The sequence below is a fragment of the Arvicanthis niloticus genome, chromosome X (assembly GCF_011762505.2).
Source record: "Arvicanthis niloticus isolate mArvNil1 chromosome X, mArvNil1.pat.X, whole genome shotgun sequence".
In the NCBI taxonomy this organism is placed as follows: Eukaryota; Metazoa; Chordata; class Mammalia; order Rodentia; family Muridae; genus Arvicanthis; species Arvicanthis niloticus.
In genome coordinates this window covers 34,090,344-34,113,658 of record NC_047679.1, presented here as the reverse complement: position 1 = coordinate 34,113,658, position 23,315 = coordinate 34,090,344, and the positions used below count along the sequence as shown (strand labels likewise).

At 40.4% G+C, this 23,315-nt stretch overlaps 1 protein-coding gene and 1 pseudogene across 1 annotated transcript in view; one reads left to right on the top strand and one right to left on the bottom strand.

Moving 5' to 3' along the window:
• Positions 1-23,315, top strand: part of LOC117694026 (claudin-34-like) — a 572,054-nt gene that overhangs the window by 529,943 nt on the left and 18,796 nt on the right. The window contains exon 5 of the mRNA XM_034484749.2: positions 13,692-13,808. Coding sequence (XP_034340640.2) covers positions 13,692-13,808 — 117 coding nt within the window. The remainder of the gene's footprint in view (positions 1-13,691; positions 13,809-23,315) is intronic.
• On the bottom strand, positions 2,353-5,865 carry LOC117694322 (UBX domain-containing protein 2A pseudogene; annotated as a pseudogene).

The window sequence follows — 23,315 nt, the reverse complement described above, 5'->3', positions numbered from 1 at the left end:
CAGTACACACAGACAATGGTCTTTTTCCTCTGAATACCAAAGAAGGTCTCAGTCATGAGGAAGTAGAACTCATGAATCTGTAGGTAAGCAGAGGAAGCCCTCATGTTGGGGAGTGAAAACTTTTCTCAAGTGAGAATGGTAATTCTGGAGCAATTCAGACAGGACTCTGTCCTGGATAGTGTGATTTTGTGAACCTGAGGGTGTGTGTGTGTGTGTGTGTGTGTGTGTGTGTGTGTGTGTGTGAGAGAGAGAGAGAGCATGTTTGTGAGTGTACTTTTTGTGGTACATTTCTGTGAGAGAAAACATAAAGACAACTTGTATGCTACTTCAGAGGATTCCAAGACTGTGGTGGCAAGGGACTGAACCAGATTGAGGTATAATTCTGACATTCTGTTTGGAGACATGAAGATTAGGGGTATCTGGAATGTGTCTAGCTGGCCATCAGTCTATGTAAATAAAATCATAGGGCCATTTTTTTTCTTGTGTAGTAGGCTGTCATAATTAGCCATATGTCCCACAAAGGAAAAATATTACATGTCACAGAGAGAGTTTGATGCTACGGAAAAGGAAATAAGAATATTCTGAGGGGCTGTGCGTGGATAAAGTGGCATTGTGGGGCAGGCTAAGTAGAGAGATTGTGAAGACAGTGATATAATGCTTGCCTAGAATGCAAAAGAAATGGTTGGGAGCCCATGTGCAAGTCTTGGGCCAGGTAGGCAGGTGGCAGCTTGGATACAATGTTTTTATTGGGTATTTCCTTGTCCACAGATCAAAGTCTTACACAACCTGTGATTTCAGCAGATACTAGCTGTCTATACTCCAAGCTGATGATGATTTGAGTTGTGGAAGATGTTCAGCAGCTTACCCTTGCATCCAAAGCCAGGATACCTTATTGAAGAGTCTAGGATCTATGAACAAGATGATCAAAGGTTTTGGGAAGGGGTTGTTCTCCCCTATCAGACTCTGGGTTATTCTCTAAGAAACCAGATTCTCTAGAGATGAAAACACTTGGTTGAATGTCTCCTTCTGTTCACCCCAGAGCCATCTTCTTCCAGGTTTAAGGGCCTGATTGAGGCAGGTGCTAATATCCCTGTGGAAACTGACTCCTTTCTTATATGTCTTATGGTTTCTAGAAGCTTGTTGGTAGCACAGTTCCATGGAGTCAACACACACTGTGTAGACCTGGCTCCTAAGTCTGGGACTGGTCAAGAGGGTCAGAAATAATAATGGGGCTATATCCAGGCTGCAGGGAGACCAGTTTATTTCTTTTGAGAAATAATTGAGACAGAATGACAGACCTCAAAAATGAGGAGGCAGACTGCTGGGGGGTTTGACTAAGGGAAGCCTGTTTTGTAGTGAAAAACATTTACCAAGTGAAAATGATAATCCCACATGAATACAGAGAAGGTATTTGCAATGCCTGTGTTGGAGTGTGTGTGTGTGTGTGTGTGTGTGTGTGTGTGTGTGTGCATGTGTGCTTCTGTGCTTTTGTGTCTGTGAGCACATCTAAAGTGGTAGGAACTACTTGCTCAACTACCTTCTCTTATGACTTTTTCCTTAGCATGTAGTCCAACTCTATGAGAAAAAAATAGATAAAGGCAACTTGTGAGTTTTCATTGAGGATGCCAGGACTGTGGTGGAAAGAGATAGATTAAGGAGGCAGGCATATAAATGTAGTGCTGGATTCCTTGCTGAAGTCATGAAAACTGGGGTCATATATGTTAGGCAAGCACTCTACCAGGGAACTCCACCCCCAGTCCATAAAATAACATATAGAATTACATATACATAAAATTACATATACATAATAAATGCAGGCAAATTAATACTAACATTATATTAATGTACACAATTTTATTCCTAAAAGATTATATATTTCAGATAATGTTGCCAAATTAATACTTAAATATCTCTTGCCACAACAGAATAAAAACTGAAAAGATTTGAGGATTAGGTACAGGCAATATAATATTTACATTGATGCTTTTAACACATCATGTATAATATTTAGTTATATTGGTGTTTAGAAACTGAGTTGACTAACATTTATTTAAATATCTGCTGTTTGGAAATGATATTTGAATGCTAATGCTGTGAATACTCTGTCCATTTAGACCACATTAAACTAATGACACAGCTATTTAATATATCATATTGGTTAACTAGTATTTTTAAAATAATGCATTTTTTTCTGAGTAGCCTTTTGAGAAAAGTTCATTGACTATAGTTTCCAGCAATATGCTACTCTCTTAACTTGTGATTATTTAAATGGCCTCTCATAAAGAGTTAAATATCACCCAAGCCATGATTTCAGGTCCACTTCTACATGTCCACTTTCAACCATCATTTCTCTCAGTCAAAACCATCAGTTTTCTGGGGCCTCTGAATGATTATGGCATTCTGCAAATCTGCTTCTTCCAATGTGAGCATCTAATCTAGAAATCCAAGGAAAAGAAAGGCTGTTGCCAAGGCAATGGGATGGCTTCTTTGAGATTGTTATTTTTAAATGAAGAGTTTGAAGTGGCTCACCTTATGAGAAATGAATCTTTAGACAGTCCTTTGTCCATTCACTAACCTGATATAGATAACAGTGATGGGCTCTAAATTGCTCAGTGAAACAGCTATGTACTTTTATTTTCAACTTTGATGCTCTTTGCTTTAGAAATGATTTTAGATGTAGCAATTCCTAGTCTGTGACCCTGACCTGACAAGGGCATACAGTATTATATTTTATCTTTAACTTTAACATCTACTTACTCTTTATTAACAATTTTCCATAATTCTGAAGGTAATCCCCACCCCTTTTGATGGAGTTCTGAAACTGCTGCCTTGCACTTTAGAAGTTAGTGTAACTTCTAAAATTATCACTGAATTCATATTACCACAATTTTATATTTATATCTCCCTGTTTCTTCTGTTTAGTGGACAAGCATTTGGCAATAACTTTCTCTTCTTCCTCAAAAAGGCTGTCAAAAATATTCACAGTCTTTTGTTGATTATCATTGAGGGGTCACTTGTCTGAAAGTTCTGTTTCATGAACCTATACTTCTTTTATACTTTAAAGATTATCTACTTATTTTTCTTCCTGCTACTCAGAGTTTGGCTCTGCAACCTAGTCTTCAGGTCACTGCAGGCAACAAGTGACACCCTGGTTGCTGGGCTGGAGCCCCTCAGTCCAGGAGTGCCTGAAGACCCTCTTGACATCAGCAGAATTGCAGAAGAGCCAGAGGTCATTTTTGAGGCAGATGTTTTTATTGCCTTCAGTAGATTCCTTCCTTCTACACTCTTTGTTCTCTAGAATGTTGGCTGCAGCGTGGATGCAGTATCAGTATATCTTTTGCATCCTAACTGCCCTATGCTTCACACTTGATACTGGGATTAAGATGACAGATGAGTATCCTGAATCAATGCACACGTCAAAAATTTGCCAATATGAAGTTCAGGCTCTTGTGCACATCTTCTGCTCCAGGTTCAATTGTTTTAGTTTCTGACCTATATTATAGCTAGGAATGAGGGTTTTTTTTTTTTTTTTTTTTTTTTTTTTTTTGCATTCCTGCATTCATAGTGCTAGTGCATTGAGGAAGTATTATTCCAATGTTAGAGTATCTCAGTTCAGTGCTAATGAGGACCCTCTTGTGATTTTGATCCTTAGGGAAGATGCTATGGCTCAGGCTCGAAATCACATCTCTGCCTAGAAACAGCTAAGTCAGTGTATCACAACCTAGTGACAAGTAACTGTTGGCATTTTTTTAGGCAATACTGCACTGAAGTGGAATTTAATTGCTTATGCACCCAATAGATCCTTGTGGTTTTCTTGGCATGTTTGTGAAACAGCCTACTCTGTTTCCTGAAGAATAGTGTAGTGGTCTTCTGCACTCTTTGGTGTCATGGGAGAGCCAAGGTTCTGATGACCAGTGATGGCCTGTGTCTGTAAGATCCAGTGTCACCTAGGAACTCTGAGCCCTTTACCTGTTAGAAAAAGGAAACAGGCTCCAGGAGACTCTGAAATTCATATTTGGCATGGATATGACTTGCTTACTCCCCAAGAGTCTGCATCTGGGCCTGAGAGATATGGGGGCTTGCCTGGGCTCCATTCTTGTAGTAAAAGAAAATGTGAGTTTCTAGTACACTAGGCTTTATTCAGCATTCCTAGATTTCTGGGCTTCCTCAACCCCATACACAGCTCACTTCTTGAAATCATACCCTGCCTTTGATATTCTTGCTTCTTCTCAAAGGGTTGTGAAAATACTGTTTTTTTTCCATGCAACTCTCTTAATTGCACATCCTGCCTTTCTACTATTTTCTCATTCACTATCCATCCTTTATCTTTTTTCTACTAAGTCAAGTGTAAGAGAACCACATCTTGATCCCAATGTAAGTGAGTTGGAAAATACTGCAATGATGGAATGTACCTATAGTATTCTAGATATATACATTCAGTGGGTGTTCAACAGCAAGCATCAAAACACAGTGTCATTACTCTGGGTGAACATGTATAGAAGCAACAATGATTAGTTCTTGGACATCAGTGTTCTCAGAAGAAATGAGGTACGGAAAATACTATGTGGGATGAATTCACCTGAATGTCTCCCTCTCTACAATATCTGGCCCAGGCCTACCTAGGACACACACCCTTTCTTGGCCATACTTGTCAGAATCACAGAATAGTATCCAGGGCCAAGGCTAGGAAAGTCCTCCAACCCCCCTCTTCCATGCGAAGATGACCAAGCTTCTGTGTGATCACAGGTAATATAATGGTTATGGCAGGTATCTGTGGCCTATGGCAGAAGCTGGGGTGAATGGAACCTGTAAATAGGATGTGTGGTATGTGTTGTCTATGTGTCCAATGGAGAGGATCCAGGGCCTTAGCAAGTCCAGAAGCCATGGGAGAGCATATTATGTATGAAGCAGTTGCTGAAGCACAGTGCTAAGTTCTCAGAGAGTAGGATAATTATTGGTCTGTACTTGATGTGTTTTAGGGCCCTAGCCATCAGCAGGAGGCTGGAGATGGGCACAGGTGGCAAGAAGTGACAGCATCCAAGAGGAGATGGGTCCTATCTTGTCAGTAGTTGTGTCTGTACTCATGCCCTGGTGATCCAGAGGATTGTGTTGGAACCATGTGGATTGTAGCAGGTCAGTCCATTTGAGTGTCTAGACTGGTGGTGTTGAGAACTTAGAAAAGAATAACTTACAGGGAGTCATTAAGTGGAAGGAACATTCCCCTAGGGTAGTGAAAAGCATTCCTCAAGTGAAAATGTTAATCCTCTGGAATCCAGAAATGGCTGTCTAACCTGAATATCTGTGAGGCTCCTCTCCTGACTCTGTGTGTGTGTAGGGAGGGGAGCGGGAGGGGAGGCACAAGCATGCATGTCATCCTGTCAAGTAAATCCAGTTTATCATAATGACTTAGGAAAACTAGATGAGGAAAGCATGGGTCTATTTGTAGGGTTAGTGAGGGGAGTCCTGCGTCTACCATGCCATGGGGCTAGGGCCACTGCTTGGGGAGACAGGGTGTGGCATGTGGAAAGTTTGACTGCTTTTACTCCATGCCTGTGCCAGGTGGGTGTCAGGCTGTGAGAAGCCGCTTTGGGGACACGGCTCCAAGGGTGGGGGAGTGAAGTCTGAAGTCTGAGCTGGAGTGGGGGAGCTGGACCTGGCTTGGGGGGGTCCCCCGGCCTAGAGGATGGCTGGGGACTATCTGGTTCTCAGGCTCTTGGGCACCCAGGCACCACTGGGAGCTGTGGAAAATCTGAGAATGAAGTGAGGGCCCATGGGCTAAACTGACCCACGGCTGAGGAGGAGAGGGAGGAGAGCACTGGGTCCCAGCTTGGTTGCTAGCAACTTGCTTGGGTTGGTGATCTCCATAGCTGGGAACACTGAGAAGTCTTCTGTGGGAGATTACATGGCAGTTCTGTAGGTGAAGGCCGTCTCCATTGATTCGTACAGCAGATCCCTATGAAAGGGAAACAGTCCATGATTTTAAGGCTTTTATTGTCATGGCAGAGAGTAGATGAATAAGAACCATACCTCATTTTCTCAGGGCAGGGGTTTTCTCAGTCCTGAGATTAAATACCTTTTACAGGGAGGAGGGTCTGGGAAGGAAAGCTTAATTGACTAAACCTTTCTGGCCTTTAGGTACCTCATTAATATGGAGATCTGTCTTGAGGCTACATGATTTGTGGTCATGCCTTCTACCTGTGGAGAGGCTAGTAGGGGGTGTTGCCCTTACATGACTGAAAGACACAAATCTATGGAGGGCTGCAGCCTCCTGTCAGGAGCCTAGAGTCTGGGGGCCTTGGGGTCATGAGCAGCTCCTCTCGGAGCCCCTCAGGATCACCTGGGGTCTCCAGTGATTTCCAGCCTTGACCAGAAACCAGGCTGCCTTTGCATGTGTTCCCACTCACAATTATGATTAGCTAGGTGTCTGTTGAATAAAAAACTTTACAAATCCCACAGAGACTTGGAGTTCTTTGGTGAAATAAAAGTATCCCAAGGGTCTATGGGTCTGTGTGTTGATATTTTGAGGCAGGGAGAAGTAAGACATTGTGAAATAAAGCAAGACTATAGTGGTTTCTTGGAGATCCCAAAGAAAGGATTAGTGTCACTATCCATGCCAGGCATGCAGGTCACAACTAGGATGTGGTATTTCTTCTTCAAATTTTTAAATCTCTAGGTTAGGATCCTCTACAGCAGTGCTTCTCATTCTTCCTAATGCTACAGCATTTTAATAAAGTTTCTCAAAAATTTCAGCCCAAACCATATAATTATTTTGATTGGTATTTCATAACTATAAGTTTTCTGCAGCTATGAATCATAATGTAAATATCTGATATGCAGGATATCAGATATATGACCTCTACTGGGCTAGCAACCCACAGGCTAAGAACCACTATTCTACAGCTTGTCTTTCAGGAGATGTAGGGAGCTAGGGAAGTTGGCTTCAGCTTTCAGCCAAGTTCTCAATGATGTTACCTGATGGCACAGTCTGTGATCTGTGTACAAGATGTCCAAACAGTTTCAGTGGTGGCTTTTATCTCTGTCTGAACTCTAGACTCTTGCCTGAGAACCCGAAAGCCTGAAAAGTATACATACTTGGGTAAGTTTTTTTTTTCTTCTGTCTTCATAACAGATCTACCATCTGCTTGGTTTGAACGCATTATTGGAGCTAGTCTCATGTTTAGGTGGGTGCTAGTTTCTTCTACAGCAGCTGCCCCCATTCTTCTATGTCCCCTTTTCTCTAGAAGCTTGGTTAGAGAATGAGTACAAAGTGTAGGACACTCTTGGTAGCCCTGGCCACCATGTTTCATTCTTGGGCATAGGTTCCTGTGAAAAAGCCTGAGTCAGAATGTTGACATCATGTAGTGATAGTACAAGGGTTCACCCCTATGCCCAGTGTCCATAATTTTTATGCTTTAACATGACTTTAAAATACTTTTAATCTGAGCATCCCATTCTGTACATGGTGATTTCTTGTTAACCTGGACTCAGCCCCTGGACCCATCGGCTTTTTTTCCTGGGGCTTTGGATCCCTCTTTAATCTTAAGAGAAGGTTAGTTTAGGCTCCTTGTGTGTACTTCTCTGTTGCCTTGAGTCCAATGAATTTGACAGCCATGTGGTATCTTTGACCCATATAATGGATCCCCTGATTAAGACTGGGAGGATTTATTAGGCCAGAGTATGCAAAGATAGAGAGAACTAAGAGGGAGTCAGATGACAGGCAAAAATTAACATGCATATGTGCATCAAAGATCTTGGAAAGTGGACCTGGAGCAAGGGTAAGTTGTCATTCTTGGTGTAGCAATGCCTTGAAGTAGTGCTGTTTTGATAATGCCCTACCTACAATATTTCTTTGTAGTTTTCTTGGCAGGACCTCTGAGCCTGGATTCTCTACTTCTTGCACAAGAGTTCAGGGTTCTAATGCAATTTTGCAAGTCTGAGGTGAGTCAGACTTCTATGAGATATCTGTGCCCCAAAGGCCTTGGTCTAGAGCATTCCAGAAGCTCATCCTTCCAGGTACAGTTTCTTTGTCTCCCATGTCTGGCAGGAATGTCAGGTTATCACTCCCCAGGAATGTGTTTGATGCTCAGGGAAGTAAGAAACTTTCCTGAGTTCTCTTCCTATCTTCCGATTACAGTGGTTCTCAAACTTCCTAATGCTTTGGCTCTTTAATACGTAGTTTTTCATATTGTGACCCTCAATCATAAAATTATTTTATTGCTACTTCATAAATGTAATATGACTACTATTATGAATCATAATGTAAGTACATAATATGCAAGATATCTGATATGTGACCCCTATAAAATGTTTGTTTGAACCCTTCCCCCAAAATGTTGTGACCCACAGGTTGAGAAATACTGTCCTATCAGCAAGCAAGAGAATGTCTGAATGAAGAGGCATGGTATACTGTACATAGCTGTTTTATGGGCTTCCTATCCCTGCATAAAGAATATTTTCTGGAACATGAAGTACTTATGGGTCTTTGTTACGTGGTAGACACTTGGGTTTTCTTCCATGTTCCTTGTGTGGGACAGAGAAAGATGGGTATATTGTGTAAAGAACCACTCGAGGAAGAAATGAAAATATCAGTTGGAGAATGAGCTAGGGCAATAGTTGAATCTAAACTGAGCCAGAAGAAATGAACGTATCAGCAACATGAGAATAAAAGTAGCTTAGATCATGGAGGTCCCAAACAAGTGACAGTTACTGACCTGAGTCAGAGACCAACATGGCACACACTTGAGAATGCAGAGACTGTCAGTTTCCTGAACAAACTAATAACACCTCACCCTGACAGTTAGTTATAGATTGACATTGTCAAAGAGAATGAAAATGAAAAACTGTTAGAAGAGATAATTATCTCCCATCAGTGGAATTGCAATGACCCCAGGGGTGGTTCTCTCCCCTAGCCAGGAAGGCTGTGAGTAGGTAGGACTACTTATAAGCTCCTAGGTTTCCTTCCCCCTCCAAATTCTCCCCTAGGCTCCCTTTGTACAGGTTCTATTTCATTGTTGACCATTTTATAACAGTTGCAAGTCCTTGATGGGGTGGATTACCCCTAGACCAAGGACCATTCCACAAAGGGGCCAGAGAGAAGCCCAAGACTTTCTAATCCTGCTTCAATAGAGGGACAATTATATGTGGATGGAGGAGTGCCCCAAAGAGGAGAGGCAATAGCAGCAGTCATGTTTCACTCTCTACGGCTCCAATACCAAACACACTGTAAGAGCTGACCAATGTATAGATTATTTATAGAGGGGCACCTATTTACTTGTCTATATTGCTCAAGGTTCCTGCAAAATATCTAGGCTTTCTTTTAGAAAAGGCCTTCCACCCACTTTTCTCTTGTCAAGGAAACCCTGTTACTGCGCTGCTTTTGATCAGAAGTTGATGAATGGTAGGACAAGGGCTAAATTAAGCACATGAAAGTGGCTGAAATTCAGTTGGTGAACAGAGGAAGGGTCATAGATTCTGTGTATCATCCTGGAAAGGAAGTAAGGACTCATAGAGTACAGAAGCCATAGCAGCAACATACCACATGCATAGAAGGAGTCTAAAGATAGTCCTATGTTCACACGGGAGGAGGTTTGGTTAGTGCTAGAAGCATTTTCGAGACTCCCAACCAGAGTCTGTGTAGGCAGATGTAGTAATTAGTGCTTGATTTCCTGAGGATAGGCATCCAGTATTGTCAGTGAGTAGGTGTTTGTGCCTATGGCTAGGTTGCTCAGATTATAGGCTGTAAACCACATGGGCTGTGGCAGGCCAATCTAACAAAGTCTGTAGGTAGCATCATGATGTTGGTATTTTGGTAAAATGATGTCTTTAAGCAGAATAACCTTGCTGATGCCTGTACTTTTCTGAGCTACTCATGGATAGGATTGGAACTACCTCTAAAGCAGAATAGAGCAGAAAGATCCATCAGGCATGGTATGTCTATGGGGAGTCAGGATCCAGGAGTTTTGTGATGTTCTAGACCAGTTAAATTTCTTGAGGTAGTATAAGAATGGGAAAGGAATGCTGGGGCTGTTTCCATGATGCAGGTTCAGAAGTATTCTTCCTCTGAGTAGCATAGAAGTCCTCAGGAATGAAGAATTGTGTTTCTTGAGTCTCAGTAGTTATGAAGAGGAAAGCTTCCAAATGGTAGGTGAAAATGTTTCCAAAGCACATATGGTAATTCCCCAGGCACATTTGTAAAATAGCAGTACATATAAGCTAATGAGAAACCTATTCATTCATTCATTTACCTACCTCCTCCACTAAAATTCTCCCTTGCATAATTATTCCATGTCTACAAGAGAAAACATGATGAAGAGAACTTATGTTTCACCTTAGACTCTAAGGTAAAAGTCTCCAAAAGTTAGAGAATAAAAGGATTATAGTGACAAGGGTCCAAATTATGTAGAGATACAGGTTTTCTGGTATTCTGGTAGGATCCAGGAAGACTAATGTGTCTTAATTTATGTAGGTGTTCATCGATCAACTTCAATAGTACCACAGTGCCTTCCTTGCTTTGCTTATCAGTTAAACTTGTCTTTTAGAGACAAGACATAAAATATCCTGAGGAACCATGTGTGGATAAGTTGGAGTTGTAGGTTCAGGACAGGGCAGATATTGTGACAGATCTGTTATATGATGATTAGCAATCCCAAGGAGATGTTTGGAATAAAATGCCCATATTGCAAGTCAGCCTTATAGGTAGATGTCTGGATGCAGTGATCTCTCTCTCTCTCTCTCTCTCTCTCTCTCTCTCTCTCTCTCTCGCTCTCGCTCTCGCTCTCGCTCTTGCTCTCCCCATGTGTGTGTCTGTGTGTGTGTGTGTGTGTGTGTGTGTATTTCCTTTTTCTCCAGATTAGAAACCTGTACAATCTGTCATTTTAGCAGACGTCAGTTGGGTATTCTCCCAGCTGAGCAATGACCTATACTGCAGAAGATGGCTAGCTGCTTGATCTTGAACCCATAGCTAGGGTACCTGATTATAGAGCTGAGGATCTGTGAACAAGATGACCAAAGGTTTGGAGAGTTGGCTTTACTCTACTATAAGACTCTGAGAAATTTTCTAAGAACTTGGATTCCCCAGAGATGCAAACATCTGGTTGTTTCCCTCTGTCTAGCCTAGAGCCACCTTTTGCAAAGTTTAATGTTATTTTGAGTATTAGACCTCTGTTGAGGTAGGTGTTTTTCTCTTTGTGACAGTTGCCCACCTTATTCTATGCCCTCTGATATATAGAGTTTTGGTTGTAACAGAGTAACACAGTGCTTTTTAGATCTGACTCAATAGACAAAATTATAATGCTGTCTCTAGGATGCAGAGAGAGCAATTTCCTTTGGGAAGCACGGTTCTAAACAATGAGGAAGCAGACCTCTGAAGTCTTTAAAGAGAGTAAGGCTTCCTATTGGGCAGTGAGTAGTATTTCCCATGTAAAACTGAAAATTTCTTGAGAATCATGAGAGGACTATTTTCTTCCCTAGATAGTTTAATGGTTGGCAATCATGAGTGTTTGTGTGTGTGTGTGTGTGTGTCCATGTGTGAGTGTATGCATATATATATATATGAATGTAATTGAATATACACATATACATTCACAGGGAAATCCTTCATTCAACAGTGTTGATCTTTTCACTTGACAAGTGGTCCAGCTCCATGAGAGTTCTTCCCCCCATTGTATATCTAAATTCCCCAACTCCAGATATAAGTGATACTTAGTCATTTTATCTCATCTTATTTCCTTTAGTGGTGTGTCTTCTATATATTCTGGACACCAAGGGACTCAATTATAGCTTCCTAGAACCTTTCTGACCTATAAACAATACTCTCTTTGTAGGATGTGTTGGTTACTTTTCTGTTGTATGACAAGAAATTATGACCAAAGTAACTTTTAAAATAAAGTATGTATTTGGTACTTACAGTTCAGATATTTTGAATTTATGAGCATATTGGTGGGGAGCAAAGCAGCAGGTAAGCAGGCATGGTGCTGGAATGATACCTGAGAGGTCCTATATTGGGAGACAACCACTAGGCATAGAAAGACACAGGGAACTGTGCTAATCTTTTTAAACTTCAAAGCTCACCCTCAATGACACACCTCCCTGTACAAGGTCATGCTTCCTAATCCTTGCAGAACAGTTTCACCAAGTAGGAACCAAGTGGTTAAACATATGAGCCTATGGGTTCCATTTTTATTCAAACCACCACATTACACTCTTGTTCCCTATAGGATTGGGATTATAACCTTATCACAATGCAAGATGAGTTTAATCCAACTTTAGAAGATTCCATAGTCTTTTAGTTTCAAATTCATTTAAAATCTCAAAGTTTTTTCTGTGAATCAAAGCAATGTCTTAACTGTAAAGTTAAAAGCAAAAAACCATTGTGTATTTCCAGCAATCAATTGCACAGAATAAGCATTACCATTACCAAAGGGAAGAATGGGGCAGAATGAAGAAATACTGGAGTAAGTTAAGACCAACAACCAGTGGACAAACTTCAAATCCTGTAGTCCTATATCAGAATGCTTAGATAGCACCACAATTCTATCTTATATGTCTACAAAATACTTCTTTTCCCTAGGCTGGTTTCACTCTTCATTTGAAGATCCACTTAGATGATATCTCATGGCTCTGGCATGTCCAACATTTTGGAATCCCAACATAATCGAGGGTTTACTTGACTCTAGCCTTGCATAGCCTGACATGGCATGTAATGAACATAGTAAAAATGCCTTTTATACATATAAAAATACCTTCATCAGAATCCTCACTATACCCAAGTCTGCACCTGATAACCAGAACCAAATGACATCACTCACTCATGATAACCAGTCACAGTCCTAAAGCTTCACAGCACCTACTAGGCAGTATATAAGCAAAGATCAAGAGCAATGCTCTACTCTGCACATCTGAAGAGATGCTACCTTGATCTGCTCTGAAGCTGGAGAGTCTCTCTCAGTATTCTGATTTCAGCTAAGATAGATCACAGAGGTAAGCAGCCTTGGGGGCATAAGCTTATAACCATCATGAAGAATGATTATGAATATTGTTTGATGACTCTCTGCATAATAAAACAACTTTTTGTTATATTACCTACTTGCTTGAGACAGGATATTCATGGACCAACACCCCATTCACATGTCTAATCTCAAAACCTAAACCTATTCTTAACAGTGAAAAATTCCACACCACTTTCATTAATGTATCCTTCATGACTCTATATTCAGAATCACATGGATATACTGCCAAATTTGATTGCCAGTTTGAGGTGAGTCTTGGCATCTTGAATCACATTTGAAGAAGCTGTGATATACTGTGGCCTTTCATTTTTTAAGACTACACACTTCGAATTTTATTACATAGAATTTTAGAATCATAGAGCTTGTTTGTTTTCATTTTTGTATTTTTATTTTACTGAAAACACTTCGTTTTGTTGTGCACTACATTTCCAATCACACAGATCAGTCTACATTCCAGGAGGCCTGCCTGCTGATGCCAGGGTCAACTGGGTGAGACCCCTGTACTACAATTCCCTGCAAGCTGCCTTCCCTATCTGCTTCTCCCAAGCCCAGCAACTTTGACATCCTACCTGTCTTTTGTATGCTCCATTTAAGGCCCATAGCTCTACCTGCATCCCCAGAAGCCTGCTGCCAATAGGGACTACAAAGTGAGATACCCCCTCATTTCTAATTTTCTGTCTGTAGGATCCCCTTCTGGCAAGCCCAGCAGTGTAAACACCACCCTGTTCCTGGTGCACACCATTTCCCAGCCTACTGCCATGTGTGCATTATAGGAGGACTACTGCCATCAGGTACTACAAGGTAAGACGTCTCCCCTCCAATGTCTGGCCCTCTTGTATCCCCAAAGCACTCACAACACTTGCAAACTGCACCTGCTCCTGTGAGCTACATTTTTTTGGACCATAACTCTGCAATCCTGTTGCAACGGCAACAACAACAACAACAACAACAACAACAACAACAACAATGTCTCTCAACCAAAAACAAAAGTTCAGGGACAGATGATTTTAGTAGAGAATTCTTCCAGACTTTTGAAAAAGAGCTAATACCAATTCTCCTCAAACACTCAAACAATTCTACAGTAAGAACAGAAGGAACACCACTGAACTCATTCTATGAGGCCACAGGCACACTCATACCTAAACTACACAAACACTCAAAATAAGAAAGATAATTTTTAGGCCAATTTACTTTATGAACATCTATGTAAAAATACTCATTAAAATATTCACAAATTGAATCCAAGAACACAAGAAAGACTTCGTTCATCCAAATCAAATAAGCTTCATCTCAGGGATATAGGGATTGTTCAATATATGAAAATGCATCTGCCTTGTGGCTGGGGCAGACAACTAGGTGGTCTGCTCCTGTGAAGACACCATACCCCAGGGATATCCTAGAGGAGCCACTGCACACAGAGTAGCAGGTAAGAACACTCACCCACTACCCTACACCCCGGAGCTACAACTGGGAGCAGGGGTCACTCAGGACCCACCAGGCACTCAAACCCCACTCCTGCAGAATACCACTCTCCTTTCACCCCTCACTTGGTCCTTGTGGCTGGGGCAGACACCTAGCTGGTGTGCTCCCCTGAAGACACAATATCCTGAGACATACTAGAGGAGTCACTGCACCCAGAGTAATGGACACCTAGCTGGTCTGCTCCCATGAAGACACCAAATCCTGAGACATCCTAGAGGAGCCACTGCACTCAGAGCAGCTGGAGCTCAGGATCACAGGATCACAGGATCACAGGATCACAGGATCACAGGATCACAGGATCACAGAATCACAGGATCACAGAGAGATATCTGGACCCTGAGGAGTTCTGACACAAGCAAGATAACTGGAAAGACAGGCACCAGTCAGAGACAGTGAGTGCAGGTAGCACCAGAGTTAACCCGATGGTGAAAGGCAAGCACAAGAATGTAAGCATCAGAAAACAAAGTTACTTGGAATCATCAGAACCCAGTTCTTCCACCATAGCAATCCCTGGACACCCCATCACACCAGAAAAGCAGGATTCAGAATTAAAATTACTTCTCATGATAATGATAGAGGACTTTAAAAGGACATAAATAACTCCCTTAAAGAAGTACAGGAGAAAACAGGTAAACAGGTAGAAACCATTGTAGAGGAAACACAAAAACCCCTTAAGGAATTGCAGGAAAACACAACCAAACATGTGAAAAAATTAAAAAAAAAAAACCATCCAGGATCTAAAAATGGAAGTAGAAACAATAAAAAAAAAAATCTCAAAGGGAGACTACCCTGGAGATAGAAAACCTAAGAAAGAAATCAGGAGTCATAGACGCAATCATCACCAACAGAATACAAGAGATAGAAGAGAGAATCTCATGTGCAGAAGATACCATGGAAAACATTGACATAACTGTCAAAGAAAACTCAAAATGAAAAAAGCTCCTAACCTAAAATCTCCAGGAAATCCAGGACACAATGAGAAGGCCAAACCTAAGGATAATATGTATAGATGAGGGTGAAGATTCCCAACGTAAAGGGCCAGTAAATATCTTCAACAAAATTATAGAAGAAAATGTTCCTAACCTAAAGAAAGAGATGTCCATGAATATACAAGAAGCCTACAGAACTCCAAATAGACTAGACCAGAAAAGAAATACCTCCTGTCACATAATAATCAAAACATCAAATGTACAAAACAAAGAAAAAATACTAAAATCAGGAAGGGAAAAAGGTAAAGTAACATATAAAGGCAGACCTATAAGAATTACACCAGACTTCTCACCAGAGGCTATAAAAGCCAGAATATCCTGGAGTGATATCATACAGGCCCTAAGAGAACACAAATGCCAGCCCAGACTACTATACCCAGCAAAACTTTCAATCATTATTGATGGAGAAACCAAGATATTCCATGACAAATCCAAATTTACACAATAACTTCCCACAAATCCATCACTTCAAAGGATAATTGGTGGAAAACTCCAACACAAGGAGGGAAACTACAACCTAGAAAAAACAAGGAAGTAATCTTCCAACAATCCCAAAAGAAGATAGTTACACAAACATAATTCTACCTCTAACAACAAAAATAATAGGAAGCAGCCATCATTTTCCTTAATATCTCCTAATATCAATGGACTCAATAAAAAGATATAGACTATCAGACTGGATACATAAACAGGGACCCAGAATTTTGATGCATAGAGGAAACTCATCTCCGTGAAAAAGACAAACACTTACCTCAGAGTAAAAGGATGGAAAACAATCTTCCAAGAAAATGGTCCCAAGAAACAAGCTGGAGTAGCAATTCTACTATCAAATAAAATAAACTTTCAACCAAAAATTATCAAAAAAGATAAGGAAGGACACTTCATACTCATCAAAGGAAAAATCTACCAAGATGAACTCTCAATTCTGAACATCTATGTCTCAAATGCAAGGGCACCCACATAAATAAGAGAAACTTTACTAAAGCTTAAAGCACACATTGCACCTCACACAATAATAGTGGGAGATTTCAACACCCCACTCTCAGCTATGGACAGATCATGGAAACAGAAACGAAACCAAGACACAATGAAATTAACAGAAGTTATGAACCAAATGGATTTAACTGATATCAATAAAACATTTCATCCTAAAACAAAAGAATATACCTTTTTCTTAGTACCTCGTGGTACCTTCTTCAAAATAGACCATATAATTGGTCAAAAAAGGCCTCAACAGATAAAAAAAGATTGAAATAATCCCTTGCACCATATCAGATCACCACGGACTAAGGCTGGTCTTTAATATGAAAAAAACACTGGAAAGCCCACATTCATGTGGAAACTGAACAATGCTCTACTCAATGATGACTTGGTCAAGAAAGAAATAAAGAGAGAAATTAAAGACTTTTTAGAATTTAATGAAAATAAGGACACATTATACCAAAACTTGTGGGACTCCATGAAGGCAGTAATAAGAGGAAAACTCATAGCTCTAAGTGCCTACAAAAAGAAACTGGAGAGAGCACACACTGGCAACTTGACTCCTCCAACATATAACAAGGACATATGCTCCACTATGTTTATAGCAGCCTTATTTATAATAGCCAGAAGCTGGAAAGAACCCATATGTCCTTCAGCAGAGGAATAGATACAGAAAATGTGGTACATTTACACAATGGAGTACTACTCAGCTATTAAATACAATGAATTTATGAAATTCTCAGTCAAATGGATAGAATTAGAAAATATCATCCTGAGTGAGCTAACCAAGTCACAAAAGAACACACATGATATTTACTCACTGATAAGTGGATATTAGCCCAAAAGTTTAAAATATCCAAGATTCAACTCACAGACCACATGAAGCTCATGAAGAAGGAAGACCAAGTGTGGGTGCTTCGGTCCTTCTTAGAAGGAGTAACAAAATACTCAAGGGAGCAAATACGGAGACAAAGTGTGGGACAGAAACTGAAGGAAGGGCTGTCTGGAGACCATTCCACCTGGGTATCCATCCCATGTGCAGTCACCAAAGGTGATGTGGATGTCAGGAAGTGCATGCTGACAAGCGCCTGATATAGGTGTCTCTTTAGAGTTCTGCCAAATTCTGACACATTCAGAGGCAAATGCTCACTGCCAACCATTGATCTGATCAAGGGGTTCCCAATGGAGGAGTTAGAGAAAAGACTGAAGGAGCTGGAAGGGTTGGTGGCCCCATGAGAAGAGCAACAATACCAACCAACCAGAGCTCCCAGAGTCTAAACCACCAGCCTGCAAACACATAGGGATGGACCCATGACTCCAGCTGTATACGTAGGAGAGGATGGCCTTGTCAGGCATAGGTGGGAGAGGAGATCCTTGGTCCCATGAAGGCTGAACACTGCATCGGGGGGAATTTGAGGGTGGGTAGGTGGGAATGGGGGAGTAGGTGGGAGCACATCCTCTTAGAAGCAGGAGGAGTGGGGATATATAGGGGTTTCTGTGTGGTAGGGGGAATGGGGTAAGGGGATAAAATCTGAAATGTAAATATAATATCCAATAAAAAAAGAAAATGCATCAACATAATATTCCATATGAAGAAACTGAAAGAAAAAAATCACATGATCATCTAATTAAATGCTGCAAAATCTTTGAAAATCCAAGACCCCTTCATGTTAAAATTCTTTGAAAGATCAGGGATACAAGTTGAATACTTAAATATAAAAAGGCAATATACACCAACCAGTAACAAACCAAGCAATAATCAAATTAAATGGAGCTTTTGCAAGGCAAAGAACACTGTTAGTAGGACAAAAAGGCAGCCTACAAATTGGGAAAATATCTTTACTAACTTTCCATTTGACAGAAGCCTAATATCCAAAATTTATAAAGAACTTAATAAGTTAGACACTAACAAATAAATTAACCCAATTTAAAAAGAGATTCAGAGCAAAACAGAGAGTTCACAATAGGGGACTCTTCAGTGGCTGAGAAGTGCTTAAAGAAATATTCAATGTATTTAGCCATCAGAGCAATGCAAATGGAAACTACCCTGAGATTCCATCTTACACATAGCAGAATGGGCTAAGATGAAACACTCAAGTGACAGCCCATGCTGGCAAGGATGTGAAGAATAGGAAACACTCCTCCATTGCTGGAGTGAATGCAAACTTGTACTACTACTTTAGAAATCAATGTGACCTTTCTCAGAAAATTGGAAGTAGTTTTACTTGAAGACCAGCTATAATGCTCCTGGTCATATACCCAAAATACACTCCATGATACCACAAGGACTTGTGTTCCATTATGTTCATACCATATGAATAACCAAATAGAAATATGCAATAACTCAGATGTCCTTCAGTTGAAGAATGAATATGAAAAATGTGGTTCATTTCCACAATAGAATACTATTCAGCTATACAAACAAGGACATCATGACTTTTTCAGGCAAATGGATGGAACTTGAGAATATCATCCTGAGTGAGGTCACCCAGACATAAAAGGACATGCATGACATGTACATACTTATAAGTGGATATTAACCATTAAGTATGGATTACCCATGATACAGTCCAGAGACACAACAAAGCTAAATAAGAAAGAATGTCCAAGTGAAGATTCTTGAATCTCAGTTAAAAGGGGAAGTAAAAATAGTCATAGGAGGAAGAAGGAGGGAGGGAACTGGGTAGGAAATGTAATGGGGAGGGGAATGGAAATCAAGATCCATCATGGAGAGTGACAGAAGAAGGGGCCCTGAGGGCCATGAGAATGAATGGAAATGTGAAGCTTGCAGAGGTGGCGGGTGGGGGGTCATTTCTAGGACAATCCAGAGACCTACAAGGGGAGGCTCCCAGGAGTCAATGTGGGTGACTTCAACAGAGATGCATAGCACTGGAGATATGGTACTTGAAGAGTCTACCTCCTGCAGCCAGGTAGGACACACAGTGGAGGGATTAGGACAGCAACTACATTGAGATTCCATCAAAATATAACTTTTGACCAAAAATTTGTCCTGTCTAAAAGAAATGAAGGGACTAAGATGGATCAGAGACTGAGGGAATGGCTAACCAATAACCAGCCCAACATGAAACCCATCCTATGAGCAAGCATCAATCTTTGACACTATTAATGGTAGTCTGTTATGTTTGCAGACAGAATCCTAACATACCTGTCCTTTGAGAAACTCCACCCAACATTTGACTGAAACAGATATAGAGACCAATCACTAAACAATGGACAGAGCTTGGGGATTGTTATGGAAGAATTGGGAAATCAATTGAGGCCCCTGAAGCAGGATTTCCACAGGAAGACCAACAAAGCAAACTAACCTAGACCCTTGGGGACTATCAGAGACTGAGCAATTAACCAAAGAGCATACATGCTGAATTGAGGCCCTTGGCACATATATAGCATATGTGCAACTCATTTTTCATGTGGCTTCTCCAACAACAGGAGTAGGGGCTTTCCCTAAAGCTGTAGCCTGACTGTGGCGTCCGTTCCCCTAACTGGGCTTCCTTGTCTGTCCTCAGTGGGAGTGGATACAGAGACTTGATATGCCAGAGTAGGGGGATATCCAGGGGCTCCCACCCTCTCAGAGGAGAAGGTGATTGCATAATTGTGGCAGGGACTATGTGAAGGGGAGAATGGAGTGGAACACAGTGATTAGGATATTGAATGAATGAATGAATGAATGAATAATTAAAAATGAAAAATAACTATAGTTTTTAATATTTATAATTTCACATAAGGATAATTTAGAAAAATTTAGAGATAAAGAATTTAAAGCACAAATTATAACTACTTTTAAACAAGATGATATGAATGGACTTTAGACATACAAAAACAAAGCTGAATGTAATGAGGAATTAAACAGAAAATATAAAAGCTGAAATCAATGAAGAGCTAGAACTGATGAATAAAAATCAAATGCTCGAAATAAAAAACTCAAAAGGACATATTAAAAGATTAGTGGAAAGCCTCATTAACAGAATGGATCACATAGCAAATGGTATCAGTACTAGAAGAATAGGTATGGGAACTGCAGAATTCATTCAGGAAATGTAAAAAGGAAGTAAAATATGAATGGAAATTTTGAGAGCTTTGAGACGCCAGTAAGCATCCATATATTTAAATGATGACTTAGAAAAGTGGCACTAAAGAAATAGAAAATATTTTTAATAAAATCATATAAAGAAACTTCCAAAACCTACAGTGAACTGTCTAGCCAGATACAATAAACTTACAGAACAGCAAATACAATAGATTCCTATTAAATGAAGCTACTTGGGTCTTGATCTGCCATTTAAGACTCCTCTACATGGTCAGCTTTTACTCTGAATGTGCGTCATATCAGAAAATGTGACTGTCCAAAAATATTCCAAGAAGTTATAGAGGATTTTGCTTTTAAGTTGCACTGAGATAGTCCATTTTTTCTCCAAAGATGGTATTATGATCCCTATAATGATAGATGTGTAACATGTGGATAATGGAATTTTGTTTGTCTATACTTAGCATGTTTTTTTTTCAGGATTTTAGTTAAGGAAATTAATCTGTGGTGCTCTAGCAGGCTTTTAGTGAATCAAATGTAATTATGATTTTTCTGCCCATTTCTTGCTTGCCTGTTCCGTGTTTCATTAGCAAAGATGTAAGGATTCCAGAGAGTGCACATATATCTGTGTATATACTGATAGTATTCAATGAGAAACAGTGTGGTTCTAATAGTTGTCCATTGGCATGCATAGGAGTGGCAAAGTTGTGGAACTCTATATATACACTGAGGTTGCTTGAGGTCAGCTATTGTGTTTTTACCCTACAATCCACCATGGAAAATATGTAGACTTCATGCTCAGGGCTTGCTTTTAACAAAATAATGTCTCTTGCAATGAATGGAGATGGCTTTTATTTACTCCACTACAGCTTTATATAAAGAATTAAAGTGTGAGTGCTAAATATGTAGTTCATGGGAAGAGAATATGAGCAGGACACCGTGGGTTCAAACACTAACAAACACCCTCCTGGACACACAACAGTATGTGAAACACTGCACTGAAGTCCATTCCTTCTATACAAACTCTTGAGGTGCAGAGAAGTAATCATTGTTGGAGCTTCAAGCACAACTTCGGGTACATTGCTACACATTGTCTCAAAAAGAGGAGGAAGAGAAATAGGAAGGGAAAGAGAAAGAGAAAGAGAAAGAGAAAGGCCCCCATTCATCTGGTAGCAGATTTTTAAAAATTGGATATTTTAATTACATTTCAGATGTTAGCCCTTTTCACCATTCCCCCTCCACCCAGAAACTCCCTATCTGATCCCACTCCTCCTGCTTCTATGAAGATGTGTCCCACCCACCCACTCCCACCTCCCTACTTTCATATTCTCATACATTGGGGCATCCAGACTTCACGGGACCAAAGACCTCCTCTCCCACCATGCCCGACAAGGCCATCCTCCCCTACACATACAGCTGGAGCCATGGGTCCCTCCCTATGTGCTCCCAGGCTGGTGGTTTAGACTCTGGGAGCTCTGGTTGGTTGGTATTGTTGCTCTCCTCATGGGGCCAGAAACTATTTCAGCTTCTTCAGTCTTCTCTCTAACTTCTCCATTGGGAACCCCATGACCAGTTCAATGGTTAGCTGTGAGCATACACCTCTGTATATGTCAGGCTCTGGCATGGTGATAGGAGCCTGATATAGCTGTCTCATTAGAAGTCTTTCAGAGCCTGGTACAGATTCTTAAATAACTTAGTCAGACAACCATGAGGGACAGAGTTTATATTGGCTAACTGTCATTCAAAATGTTATGCATCAGAGCTATAACGTCTCAACAGCAAACAATAAAAAAACATTACTTGGATCATAATTTTTTGTCAAATAAATAGTCCAGGCTCTGCTCTGTGGCATATTCTTCTAATCTTCATTCTGAGTGCAGCCATTTGATCTGTGAATGTGATCAGCTGGTGCACAAGAATCAAGTTATAAACACACTTCCCATACTTTGGACATATTATACCTAGTGACCCTCCTTCATCTGATGGAAGTCCAGTGGTCAAGGGCAATAGCATTTAACACCCTGAGCAGCTATCCTGGTGTAAAGCCCCTCTCACTTCATAGTTATATGGCCTGAGAAAATGATTTAGAACTTCTAATCTGATATGTTCTGTGTTATAATTGAAGGTGGGCCATTGTGAGATCAATGATTCAAATGCTTGGAACCCAGGCCCTATGCAGACAATGCATGTAAGCATTGAGTACAGTTGTCCTTCTTGAAGGGATTATGATCCAGGATAACCTGTGACTACTAACACTGTACATAGTATTTAAATAATGGAAGGTAATTATTGCATGTTTTTTTTCTATTGTGATAGGTATCTAGTAGTGAGGATAGAATTTTAAGTAACCATGTTACAGAATATTGTAAAAAAACTATAGATACTCACTATCTTATTTTCCTATGGTTGCTGTTGTGGTTTAAATGAGAAGGGTCCCACATAGACTCGCATATTTTAATACTTGACCCACAAAAAATGGTGGTCTTTGTGGATGTTGTGGAACCTTTAGGAGGTAGAGTCTTGCTGAGGTAAATTTCTCATCCATCCATGCCCTGTATAGAGGGCATAGATGGTTCATTGCCTTGTCCAGTTCTAGTTTGGTATCTATGAGATACAGATATGAGGTCTCATTTTCCTGACCTGGTTGCCTTCAATCCTGTTTTTCCTGCCATTTTGTACTGTACATTTGGAAACATAAGCCCAAGTCATCTCTGTCTTCTATAAGATTGTCAGGGTATTTTATCACAGCAGCAGAAAAGTAACTAATACAAGTGTTTAGTAAAATTATAATAGAACATGCCTGAAGTACAA